At 44.0% G+C, this 12,307-nt stretch overlaps 2 protein-coding genes across 2 annotated transcripts; both read left to right on the forward strand.

The window, feature by feature from the left end:
- The first annotated feature begins 940 nt into the window (after nucleotides 1-940).
- Nucleotides 941-5,110, forward strand: LOC126713719 (protein phosphatase 1 regulatory inhibitor subunit PPP1R7 homolog). Its single transcript, XM_050413563.1, has 7 exons — nucleotides 941-1,341; nucleotides 1,973-2,203; nucleotides 2,427-2,573; nucleotides 2,687-2,829; nucleotides 2,922-3,036; nucleotides 4,491-4,574; nucleotides 4,675-5,110. Exons 1-6 carry the CDS (start codon nucleotides 1,045-1,047, stop codon nucleotides 4,569-4,571), a joined length of 1,014 nt encoding a protein of 337 aa, XP_050269520.1. The 5' UTR covers nucleotides 941-1,044; the 3' UTR covers nucleotides 4,572-4,574; nucleotides 4,675-5,110.
- A 3,519-nt stretch (nucleotides 5,111-8,629) lies between these two features.
- LOC126699088 (uncharacterized) lies at nucleotides 8,630-9,906 on the forward strand. The gene is made up of 3 exons (XM_050396666.1): nucleotides 8,630-8,854; nucleotides 8,924-9,231; nucleotides 9,891-9,906. The coding sequence occupies exons 1-3, from the start codon at nucleotides 8,720-8,722 to the stop codon at nucleotides 9,904-9,906; spliced, it is 459 nt and encodes a 152-aa protein (XP_050252623.1). The 5' UTR covers nucleotides 8,630-8,719.
- Nucleotides 9,907-12,307: the final 2,401 nt, after the last annotated feature.

The raw sequence follows: 12,307 nt of genomic DNA on the forward strand, positions 1-12,307 counted from the left end.
TTGGCCGTGGTAGTGGGTTTGTGGCAGTGGATTTTTGTTGGTTTTGTGGTGGATTGTGGGTCAATGGTGGTGTGGCTGGATTTTGTCTAGGTTTCGAGGTAGCTAGGTTGCTGGATTTCGCCGCCATGCCTCCCTTCTTTTGGTGGATCGTGGTTGTGGTTTAATGGGTTTTGTTTTGTATTTTGTTTTTGATGGGTGGATCGTGGTCGTGGTCTGGGTTACTTGATTTTTTTTATTGTTAATGGGTTTTGTAGTGGATTGTGGTTGGGTTCATGGTGGTTGATCGATGGTTGATGGTAGCTGAGTTTGTGATGGTGGATCATGGATGGTGGCAGATTGGTGATTGATGGTTGTTGGGTTTGTGGTGGTGGATCGTGACTAGTGGCAAATCAATGGTGGGTCTTGCCATGGTTGGTTGTGAGTTGATGGCTGGGTTGGTTTGACACAACAGTGAGTGATGGTGATAGTGGTGGTGCCGTGAGGGGTTGTGGGTCAAAGAGAGGGAGAAGATAGAGAGATAGGGATGAATAGTGAGAAAAAATAATAAATAAGTGTTTGTGGATATATATATATATATATATATATAATTTTATTACGTTGAAAACTAAAATAAAACCACTAATATTAGGAGTTTTATAAAGTGAGAATGTAAAATAGATAAAGTAGCTATTGGTGGAGCTAAATGACTAAAATTATGGCTCTATCAATGTAAATACTCTTAGAATTTATTGTGAAAATATTGTAAGCATAATATTTTTCGCCAAAAAAAAGAAAGAAAAAAAAAAAAAAAGGCTTGTAAAAAGAAATGGAGGAAGGAATAATCTCTCCCGTCCATTATATTCTTTAAAAAAAGAAAAAAAAGATTTTTGAAACATTAAAAAAAGGAATATTGTTTTCATCTCATTTAGTATTTCCGAAGTGTGTTAACTGTTAAGAGTTGAGAGAGAGGGGTAGCTGGCTATCGCGGTGCGCGCCGAACCAGAACAATTACCATTACAATTACAATTACAATTGCAATTACAATTACAATCGAATTAGTCTGAGATGGAGGCAACACGAACACCAGCGGCAGCGGGTTCGGATCCTGTGGTGGAGGAGGAGGAGGAGGATGATTCTTCCTCCACAGTCCTCGACCTCACCAGCTTCCAGCTCCACGATCTCGAGTCAGTCGAGTTGCCCCTGAGTCTCACTGAGTTGGACCTCACTGCGAACCGTTTGTCCAGCTTGGACTCTCGGATTGGGACCCTCTCCAACCTCAAAAAGCTCTCGTTCCGCCAAAACCTAATCCACGATAACGCCCTCGAACCCATCTCTCGTTGGGACGCCTTGTCGGCTCTCGAGGTTTTCTATTTTTCTATTGAGATAATTTCATTGTCTTCAACTTTGGTTGGATGATTATATGCTTTTAACTTTTACTGTTTCATTTTCTTCTTAATGCATGTGTCTGGTTTTCCTGCTGCTCTGTCTGAAAAAAGATAAACGTTAGCTGAAAGGCTTTGAAGCTCAGGCTTTGTTAATTTGGACTTATCAAATAAATAAATAAATATTGTCTGCTTTTCTTGGGTCTATGTTTGGATTCTCAGAAAATGTTTGAAAAGAGAAATATAAGTTGAAAGCCTTGAAGATATTAGGGTTTCTCAATTTTGTGAGAAAATTGAAAGGCGTACGTGTGTGTGTGTGTGTGCGTGTTGGTTTTCCTGGGAGTTTGGGCTGTTTTTGGATTCTCAGAAAATGTTTGAAAGAAAAATAAGCCGAAAGCAAGCTTTGATGCTTGGATATTTCTGAATTTGGACATGAGAAAAAGGGGGTATGTTTGTGGTTTCTCCTCCATCTTAATTTGGAAGACTCTCTCAGCTGAGGTGATTCATTTTTGTACCAGGCTAGTGGAAATGATGATTCTCCTGCATCCATTATTTTAGTACTCTACTGTGTAACTAGTTGCTTGAATGACATCGAAGGTGTTATTTTGCAGGAACTGGTGCTTAGGGATAATAAGCTGATGAAAATTCCTGATGTCAGTATATTTAAGAAGCTTCTGGTTTTCGATGTTTCTTTCAATGAAATTACTTCCTTACATGGGCTGTGCAAGGTCTCCAACACACTCAAGGAACTCTATGTATCCAAAAATCAAGTTAGCAAAATAGAGGAGATTGACCACTTCTATGATCTGCTCATTCTCGAACTTGGCTGCAACAGAGTACGGGTTAGTTCTCTTCATTCTTAAAGAGTCTTTTTGATGCTAAACTAATAAGGCTTTATTGTATACATAATTGGTGGATGCAATCCTTTGTATGATTTTTTTATTGTGCACCATTTGCTTTGCTGAAAGGGCGAGGTATTGACTAGGATGGAACAACAATTTCTTGTATAGGTCTGTCTTTATTGGAGTATAGGCTCAATCCTTAATTAATGGTTTGCTACTTCAGGTAATGGAGAACTTTCAGAACTTAACAAATTTACAGGAGTTATGGCTGGGACGAAATCGCATCAAAGTAGTAAACCTATGTGGTTTAAAATGCATCAAGAAGATTAGCTTGCAAAGCAATCGTTTAACTTCTACGAGAGGATTTGAGGTATGCCATCCAGCAATTGTGAGACAGTATTTCTTTTTTCTTTTGACTCTCAAGGCATTATATTACATAAAAGATTGCACTGAACATTTTGTTTCATTGATTGTTTCTATAAGGATTGTGTTGCCCTTGAAGAACTATACTTGAGCCATAATGGTATTGCTAAGATGGAAGGCCTATCATCTTTAGTCAACCTCCGGGTTTTGGATGTATCATCAAATAAGATAACACAAGTGAATGACATTCAAAACCTGACACAGTATGTATAATATTTCCTTATCCTACGCTGTGGGTGGTATTCTCTTGTCTTCCATTGTTGATTTTACCACCTGAATGAATATCTGTTTACAGGTTAGAAGATCTATGGCTTAATGACAATCAAATAGAATCATTTGAAGACCTTGCTGAGGCTGTTGCTGGTTCAAAAGAGAAGCTCACCACTATCTACTTAGAGAACAATCCATGTGTATGTACATTCACATCTTGGAGAACTTAAATTTTTAAACTTCACTATTGCATTTGCCAGTATGCTTGGCCATCTTTTTTGATTGTTCATGTATGTTGATTCTCATGTTTCCTTCCCTCTGGTTCTGCTTCCTGTTCTAGCTGTTCATTTGTAAATCAGAAAACGCCCTTATCCTAAATGTTTTTACCTTTGAGCTCTTGTTGGGGGCATAAATTGTATCACTTGTAGGCCATTGCAACTTGATCCATGATCTCTCAACTGCCCTCTTGTCCTAGAATGGCTTTAAATCAACACACTCCCAACTGGTGTACTAGTTTTTTTTTTTTTTCTTTTTTTTTTAAAAAAAAAAAAAAAATAAGTTTGTATGCCTTCTTACCCCTTTTTCTATAAACTTCATGTTTCATGATTTCTCCTTGCTAAAACAGTGAGATGAAGCAACCTTCTTTGATGCCATCCTTTACTTAAAAACTTGTTATGGTTTCCTTTTTTTGAATGCCATCATATGCCTCATGCTTTAAATTCATTTATCTAATAGATATCCTTAAGTTTCCTAAGAGGAGTCAGTGAAAACAGAGGAAGTTACAAATCAGTTTCTTCACTAGTGTTAACATTAACGTTATAGATGGTAAATGGGCATTTAGAAAGTCTCATGTCCAACTATTTGGGGTATCATAGATTAGCTGATGATTATGTATCTCCAAAAGATAGTAGTGCTTATGTTATGGGTCTTATTATATCAGAATGTTTGAGAGCTACCTTCTTTCTCTTCTTGCTTCTATTGGGATTTCATTTAGGAGGTTACATCAATGACAGGTCCTATTTGTTTTCATTAGGCAAGTTTTCAACATAATTCTGAATGATACATTCACTTTTTGTTGACAAATGTATTTACTGTCCTCACCAACCGTTCCTCCTCAAGGGAGAACTAACTTCTCAATAAAAATCACGTGTTTGAACTTTTTATAGAATTCCTGTAAGGAATGCAAATGTTAGTAAGTTACACACGCACCTGATGGGTAATTAACTTTTGACCTCATTTTCCACTTACAAGGGAAGGAATTGCCACTTGAGCTAGAGCTCATTGACCATTGCCAAAGTTTATATTAATGGGGAAGAATATAACTACACAAATCAATTAGTTACCTCTCATCTGCAATCATAGGCACTAATTTAAATATAGTACTATACAAGCATGCGCATAAGGTTGTCATTTTTTCTCTTGTTTGTTTCTGATTAACTGAGTCTGTAACGATCCTCATTTAAAGATTGAAAAAACAGCTTCTTTTATTATACTATAGAGCATACTTTTGTTCTGCTTTTTTGCCTTTTATATGTGATTGATGGGGGGATTACTTCTCTCTGTATGGCTATGATAATTAAGTTATGTTGTCCTTTCAACTTCATAAAATGTATTTCTTTCAGATTCTATATCTGATCCTGCTTCTTTATTGCAGGGCAAGACTCAAAACTATTCTGCCACACTGAGAGGAATCTTCCCAAACATCCAACAAATTGATTCTGATGTATTTGCTTAAAAGGTTTTTGTGGCTATAACTTTTCTCAGGACCTTTGAAGTTGAAAGCCCCAGCCAGAAGTAATAATCCTACATTAGTTAGTTCTTCTGCATGCTTTTTCCAGGGTTTTAATGGAATGTTGCTGCCTTCAGCTAATAGGTTGAGTGTTCACCAATCAGGCTTGCAGGCAAAATGAGGTTTCAGAGGTTACTTAAAAGGAATAGTGGTTTGATAGGAACACCCTTGATACAGGGAATTGTATACTGATCAAGCATGGGATATTCTAGACTCATATGCTTGCTCATTGGTTATGAGGCATATAAGATGCTTTTAACTAATGTTTCTTGAGACCACCTTCTTCTTCCTCATTTCCTACTGGTCAACTTTTGAGTTTAAAGTAAATTTGTTTCTTTGTTATGGTTGTTTTTAGCAACTTTTTTTAGTTATTCTGTTATGGACGAGGATGTATGATGAAATGCTCTGACCGCATAAAGATGTAATTAGTATTCGAAACTTCATTTGGAGGATCTATAAAGATTTATTTAACACCGGTTCCAGAATGATCAAGTAAAATGGCATTTCTTTTTTATACTGTTGGCTTGAGAGAGTTATTGCATGATTTGAAAAGCTTAAGTCAACTCAATCTTTGGAATGAGTGGATCGAATTTTTTGTCATATCATTCATTATTAATAGTTTAAATAGATATTAAAATTGTGATAATTACAGTTTGTTTAAATAATGATAATTTGGTAAAAATTAATTCGCTTATTTCAATATATAGATTGATAGGATTAGAAATTTTTACCGGGGGGACATGCTTGGTTATTCATAACTGAGGCCTATCTTCAAAAATTGATCAGACCTAATTAAGATTCAAACTTTTACCCGCATTACCTGGAGACAGGTTGACAATATCTTCGATGTATGTGTGTATTTGAACTCTGGATGTCATGGATACACCATACCACAGCAGGTGTCAACTAGTTGAAAACTACAAGGCTCTTCTTAGCATTATATTAAAAATTAATGTTAACATGACGACTAATGATGTATTAGTTGATGAAAGTGCGTAGTTCTCACTAATTATGCTATGATCAACAAGAATCTGTCTCTCAGCTCATTTGAGCTAGTATTTTCTTCTTAAAATAAAGTTGTTTGCGGAAAAATATTAATGAGAATAATGCTATTATTAAGACGACTGCCCTCTATAAACAACTAAATTTCAGTCACATGACATGAGTGTCCCATTTCCATTTGCCTGCACGCTAGAGGCACATGACATGACTGTCCAACAAGGCACTTCCGACTGCTCCTATTCCTATTTATTGAAAAAGGGGTTTGTGGCATGTTCCTCGTCCTCCAAGCAAAGCAAACATTTGGGAAGTTAGTTGAACCCATATTTTTTTTTCCCATCAAACCTCAGGTCTCTAGAGCAAATATGCTTTATTTATTTATTTATTTATTTTTTTCGGTATCGCCACTGATGAGACAGCCTCACACACATGTGAAGTGATAGTTATAAAAGAAAAATATGAAGTAGCCACCACTAAGGTATAATAGGCAACTCATCTTTGTCTTTAACGATTGATTGCTGACTCATTTTACCAACACAACTAAGTAGGCAAACATAAGCAAGTCGGAAGCAAAAGGTTGCCACCGCAACTTAAAGGACAAAGATATTGTAAGAACCAAGTGCAAGACTTCTGGACCTTAGGTCACTTGGGCTCACAATTTATTTGTAGTGGGCTTAAGTATTTCCTACAATGGGTCGTTCTCGGCAGAGAGACTCAAAGTAACACCCAGTTAGCACCCTCTCCTTGACTGTTTCCTCTCAATTTTTCTGACCCTCTTCTTCTCCCAACTTTCTTATATTTATAGTCAAGGTTAGTGGGAAGATCATGATTACAGTCACCGTTAGTGCTACTGAAGGTCCAGTGTTATCTGGTTAAAGTGGTTGTTTAGGTGAAAGGGCGGTGTAGCATTTATGATCTTGGAACTTGGTTCCATTTTCACCAATTATGTTCGGCAACTCACGTTCCCGTGCATATCAGGACCTTCCCGGATATGACTCATGCGCTCTACCGGGAAAGATTAACCGGTCAACTCTGGGAACTTAATACCCAAACTTGTTTTTACTCTAAGGCAGTTTCAAGAAGGGCATAAGGTAATTGGAACTTTCTGCTGGGCCTACGCCCAAGGCCGGTATGGGCTTGGGCCCGGGGCCAAGATGGGTCTGGGCCCAAGGCCAGTATGGGCTTTGGAAGCTCGGTGCCGTACAATAGCCCCCCCTTGATTCATACTCGGTCGCCGAGGAGGATCAAGGAGCTGCCTGGGCCTTTTGACCTCGGGAATCTTCTAGCCTGGGACTTCGGGCTGTCACTTCTCATTAATATTCATCTCAAAAGACGCGCCGTTTCGCGGCGCCAGGCGCAGTCGTCATTATTGCCTGACGGTTCGTGAACCGAAGCGGCGCGCAAATCGGTTACGCCTGGCGTTCGTTGGGTCGCTCGTAGGCTGTGCCCATTTATTGCTTGATTAAGCGTTTCTTCTTCCCCATTTCTTTTGGCTATATAAATAGTCCTTCCCCAAACACCATCCAATTTTTCCTTCGCCTCTGATATTTAGTGCCTACTCTCTGCCGACCACATTTCTGTGCGCTTGCTTGCTCAGCGTTCTTTTCCTCCTTAGAACCCAAAGTAAGTCTTTCTTCCCCTTCCTGTTCCTTCAGCTTTGTTTCTTTGAGTTCATTCTTGTAGTTTTAGGCTTTATAGATGGGTTATTCTTACCTTCTAGATACCCCGGCTGCTTTGGCCACCTTTAGGAGTAAATTTAGTATTCCCAATGACGTGGACGTGGCTTACTGCCATGAGAGTGATATGGAACTCCATCGAGGGCAGGGTACAGCCTTCTTTCCTTTGATGTCCATTTTAGAAGGCGGGGTTAGGTTCCCGGTAGATCCCCTCCTGATAAGCACACTCACCTACTATGGGCTGTGCCCCGACCAGCTTCCCCCCAATTTTTACCGGGTAGTTAGTTGTGTCAGCCAGTTGAACCATACCTTTAACTTACAATTAGACCACCATGATATTAACCAAATGTACAGCCTCTGTGGGAGCAAATCCACCAATTATTACTTAAAGATGAGGGATGCTCGGGTACGGCTGATATCGTGCCTACCCGATTCGAACAGGAACTCCGCCGGGGAGTTCGTCAGGGTGCGCGGCAATTGGTTTGCCGGGGAGATCCCTTGCCCCCTCACACGGCGTGAAGTGGGTTCGTACCAACCCCTTCTTATATTTGTTTGAGTAAACAATCTTTTATTGTTAAAAACTAATGCATCACCTGTTCTTTTGCAGACGGCAAAGTGTTTGTTCAGGACCTCAGAGCCGTCCACACCAGGGACTTAAACTTCGTCCTTCGTTCCGAGATCTACGTGCATTGGGACGGGCAACTCCGGGCCTCGCACCTGATCCTCGGCGTGGAACCGGTTTACTCTACTTGGCAGCCTTTCAAGCAGGCGCTGATAGTTGACAGCCCCCTGCTATCGTACATAGACGTCCGGTACGTGAATTTCCTGCCGCCGAAGCTTACAACCGGGGAAGCGAGGGAATTTGGTCGGCGATTCACTGCCGCAGACGAACTAGTTCCCCTGCGAGACGATTCCGCGGAACGGGTATCTCGGCGCCTTAGAGAGAGAGCTCACGAAGCCATACAACAAGGGGACCAAGCCCAAGAGCAGCCCCATCCCGAGGATCCACCCGCCGAGCATCAACAGCAAGTGACAGAAGCGGCTAACTTGCTAGCTGAAGCAATCCAGTCCAGTGCAAGAATGGTGGCAAGGAGAGTCATGACCCTTGATCGGTTCGTGCCTGGTGCCCGGCCGACCAACCAGCCCCCGCCTACTCAGGGTCGGGGCCCAGTGTCTCAGCCTCCTCCCCCACCGCAGTCCGGACGGGCCCGTAAGAAGCAGAAAGTAACCGAGCAACCTTCCGCGGGCCCGGGGGATGCCGCTGTCCAGACTCCTCCCCGACCCACAGGGGGAATTGTTATCCGCGAGCCGCCAACCGAGGCTGGCACGGGGGGCGCGTCCTCCTCCCAAGTGGCTCCAGCGTGGGAGCCAAAGTTCCTTCTGGACGGCAAGCCATTGCCCTCAACCGCCTCTGTTCGGATGTGGGATAAGGGCGAGGGCGGCCGTATTGCCCAAACCTTGGCCGGAGCTCTCCAACTTCCCGAGGACGTGCACGCCTTTGATGATGGGTCCGAGGAGTCCGTGGGGCGCCGGTTAGAGTGGCACGCCATTGCGGTAATTCTTTTGTTTATTTACTCCATGCAGATTTCCTTTTGTCTCTTTGCTAACCTTCGTGCTTGCTAGGCCGCTCAACTGGCTCACATTGTGGCTGCCCGGGCACGGGAGCTTGATGAGGAAAATGAGCGCGAGAAGGGGGCGCGGGAGTCAGCAGTAAAAACGGCTAAGGAAAAGGTGAAGATTGCTGAGGCTGCTGAGAAGAAGGCTGCTGCCGCGGAGAAGTTCCGGGCATTGGCCGAAAAAAGGAATGCAGAGCTCCTGGCCAAGCAAAATGAGACGGAACTCAAAATAGCTGAAGCCCTCAGCCTCAACACTTCCCATGCCGACGAGATAGCCGATCTCAGGGCAGGCCTGGCGGCCGCGGAGCAAAAGTGGTATGACGTAGGCTTCGCCGACGCCGAGAACTCCGCAGAGCCGGTGGTGGGTCGGGCTCGGCATATGGGTTTCGAGGCCGGGTGGTTTGCCGCTCTTCAGGCAATGGGAGTTCCTGAAGATTCGTCGCTGAGAGACCCCGGCCAGATTCCATTTTCGAACCCTGTACCTGCCGTCCAGAACGCCCCGGCTGCTTTTGACGAGGAGGAGACGGCCAGTATGAGGGAGTTGGTTGAGCAAATCGATTCTCATGCTGAGCCCGAGGACATGGAGGCCACGAGCATACCTACCGTGCAGGAGCTTCTTGATGAGGGCCAGCCTTTTCCCCTGACCGTCCAGCAGGAAGTGCCACCACCGACTCAACCTCCCAACTGATTTTATTTTTACCTGTTAGCTTATTTTTATCTTACTTTTATTTGCTCATGTCACCGGGATGTGGTGATTGAACAATTGTTTTTACTTACTGGTTTTATTTGCCCACGTCACCGGGATGTGGTGATTGAACAATTGCTTTAACTTGTCGGTTTTATTTGCCCATGTCACCGGGATGTGGTGATTGAACAATTGCTTTTACCTGTTTAATTGGTAGTCCGTTTTCTTTTTTCGTTTCAATTTGCTGAATGAAATTATCTCTGTTTGTGTTTTGCTTGAATTGTACCAGTGCTATGGCCGTTTAGTAGAATGGTACCCCCATAAACCTGTTGTGCGGCGCTGTGGGTAATTTGAGAGCGCTATTGGACTTAGTTTTTGCAAAAAGGGTTAGGTTTTTATCAGGTTTTGGTTTAACCGAGAATTGCGTTTTCGTCCTTATAGATTTGACTGTAAGGTTCTCACCTGCTCGGCGATATTGATCGAGCCGAGGGTCAGGTTTCCGTCCTTAAGATTTATTAGTAAGGTTTTAACCTGCTCGGCGATATTGATCGAGCTGAGGGTCAGGTTTCTGTCCTTAGGATTTACTTGTAAGGTTTTCACCTGCTCGGCGATATTGATCGAGCCGAGGGTCAGGTTTCTGTCCTTAAGATTCACTAGTAAGGTTTTCACCTGCTCGGCGATATTGATCGAGCCGAGGGTCAGGTTTCTGTCCTTAGGATTTATTTGTAAGGTTTTCACCTGCTCGGCGATATTGATCGAGCCGAGGGTCAGATTTCTGTCCTTAGGATTTATTTGTAAGGTTTTCACCTGCTCGGCGATTTGATCGAGCCGAGGGTCAGGTTTCTGTCCTTAAGATTCACTAGTAAGGTTTTCACCTGCTCGGCGATATTGATCGAGCCGAGGGTCAGGTTTCTGTCCTTAAGATTTACCAGTAAGGTTTTCACCTGCTCGGCGATATTGATCGAGCCGAGGGTCAGGTTTCTGTCCTTAGGATTTATTGGCGATTCTCTTGGTGTGTGGTTACAGGGTCAAAAACAGCACAGACAAAAAAGTTCATCATGCTCTTAATCTTAATAGAATACAAGTTTTGGCTTACATTGATGGTTACGCGTAGAATTTCTTCAGGTTGTTGGCGTTCCATGGTCGGGGGAGCGGCCTCTCGTCCAGGTCCTCCAAGTAGTAGGCCCCTGCACCCGCGATGGCTGTGACTCTGTATGGTCCCTCCCAACTCTGAGCAAGCTTCCTTGCAGCCATGTCCCGCATGTTCCCCACTACCCTTCTTAACACTAATTCCCCGGCACTGAATTCCCTGGTCTTTACATTTCGGTTGTACCTTTGCGCCAGCTTCTGCTGATACTCGGCAAGACGTACGGTCGCGGCCTCCCTGCATTCTTCTAGCCAATCCAAATGCTCCATCATAAGGTCGGCGTTCTGTGCGGGGTCAAACCCGGCGACCCGTGCACTGCATAAGCTCACCTCGGTTGGTATCACTGCTTCTGCTCCGTACGCCAGAGAAAATGGGGTTTCCCCCGTGGATCTCCTGGGGGTCGTGCGGTAGGCCCATAAAACACTGGGTAGTTCTTCTGCCCATCTTCCTTTCGCTCCATCCAACCTTCTCTTGAGCCCGTTCAAAATAGTCTTGTTTACTGCTTCAGCTTGGCCGTTGCTCTGGGGGTATGCCGGGGTTGAATACTTGTTCCTGATGCCGAGCTCGCTGCAAAAGGTCCGAAAAGCGTTGCTATCGAACTGTAACCCGTTGTCTGTTACTAGTGAATTCGGCACCCCAAACCTTGTAACTATGTTTTTCCACACAAATTTTTTCACGTCAGTATCCCGGATATTGGCCAAGGCTTCAGCTTCAGCCCACTTTGTGAAGTAATCCACAGCCACCAGTACAAAACGGCGGTTCCCCGTTGCTCGGGGGAATGGCCCGAGGATGTCAAGCCCCCATTGTGCAAATGGCCACGGGCTGCTGACAGGATTTAGATGTCCTGCCGGCTGATGGATCATTGGGGCGTGCTTTTAACATTGTTCGCAACTCCGAACGTATTCGGCGGCGTCATTCTGCATCTGTGGCCACCAAAACCCCTGCGTCATTGCTCTGTGTGCTAAAGATCGTCCCCCAGCATGCCCACCGCACACACCTTCATGCAGCTCGGTCAGAAGCTCCTTGACTCTTTCAGGATGCAGGCATAGGAGGTAAGGGCCCGCGAAGGACCTTCTGTACAACTTTCGGTCCGAAGACAACCAGTACCTGGGAGCCATTCGTCGAATCTTGTTGGCCTCGGCCTCATCCTCTGGAACTTTATCTTCGGCAAGAAAGTCTATGATCGGGCTCATCCAGCATGGTCCGGCCACCGCCACCTGCGCAACCTCTACTCCGGCCTGGTCGAGAGCAGTCTTCACACAGATGCTTGGCTCCCTTATAAGTTCTATCGTGATAAGCCTCGGCGTGTCCTCGGTAGCCGATGAGGCTAACGTGGCAAGAGAGTCAGCATGCTTGTTTTGTGACCGGGCTACCTGGGATATCTTTACCGTTCCAAACTGACCGATAATTTGCTTTGCCGTACTTAGATAAGCTTTCATTCGGGGATCCCGAGCCTCGAAGTCCCCAGTGATCTGATAAACAACCAGCCGAGAGTCCGAGTAGATTTCTACGTCCTTTGCGCCCAGATGCAATACTGCCCTCAATCCGGCCAGCAGGGC

Source organism: Quercus robur, chromosome 2 (genome assembly GCF_932294415.1).
Source record: "Quercus robur chromosome 2, dhQueRobu3.1, whole genome shotgun sequence".
Lineage (NCBI taxonomy): Eukaryota > Viridiplantae > Streptophyta > Magnoliopsida > Fagales > Fagaceae > Quercus > Quercus robur.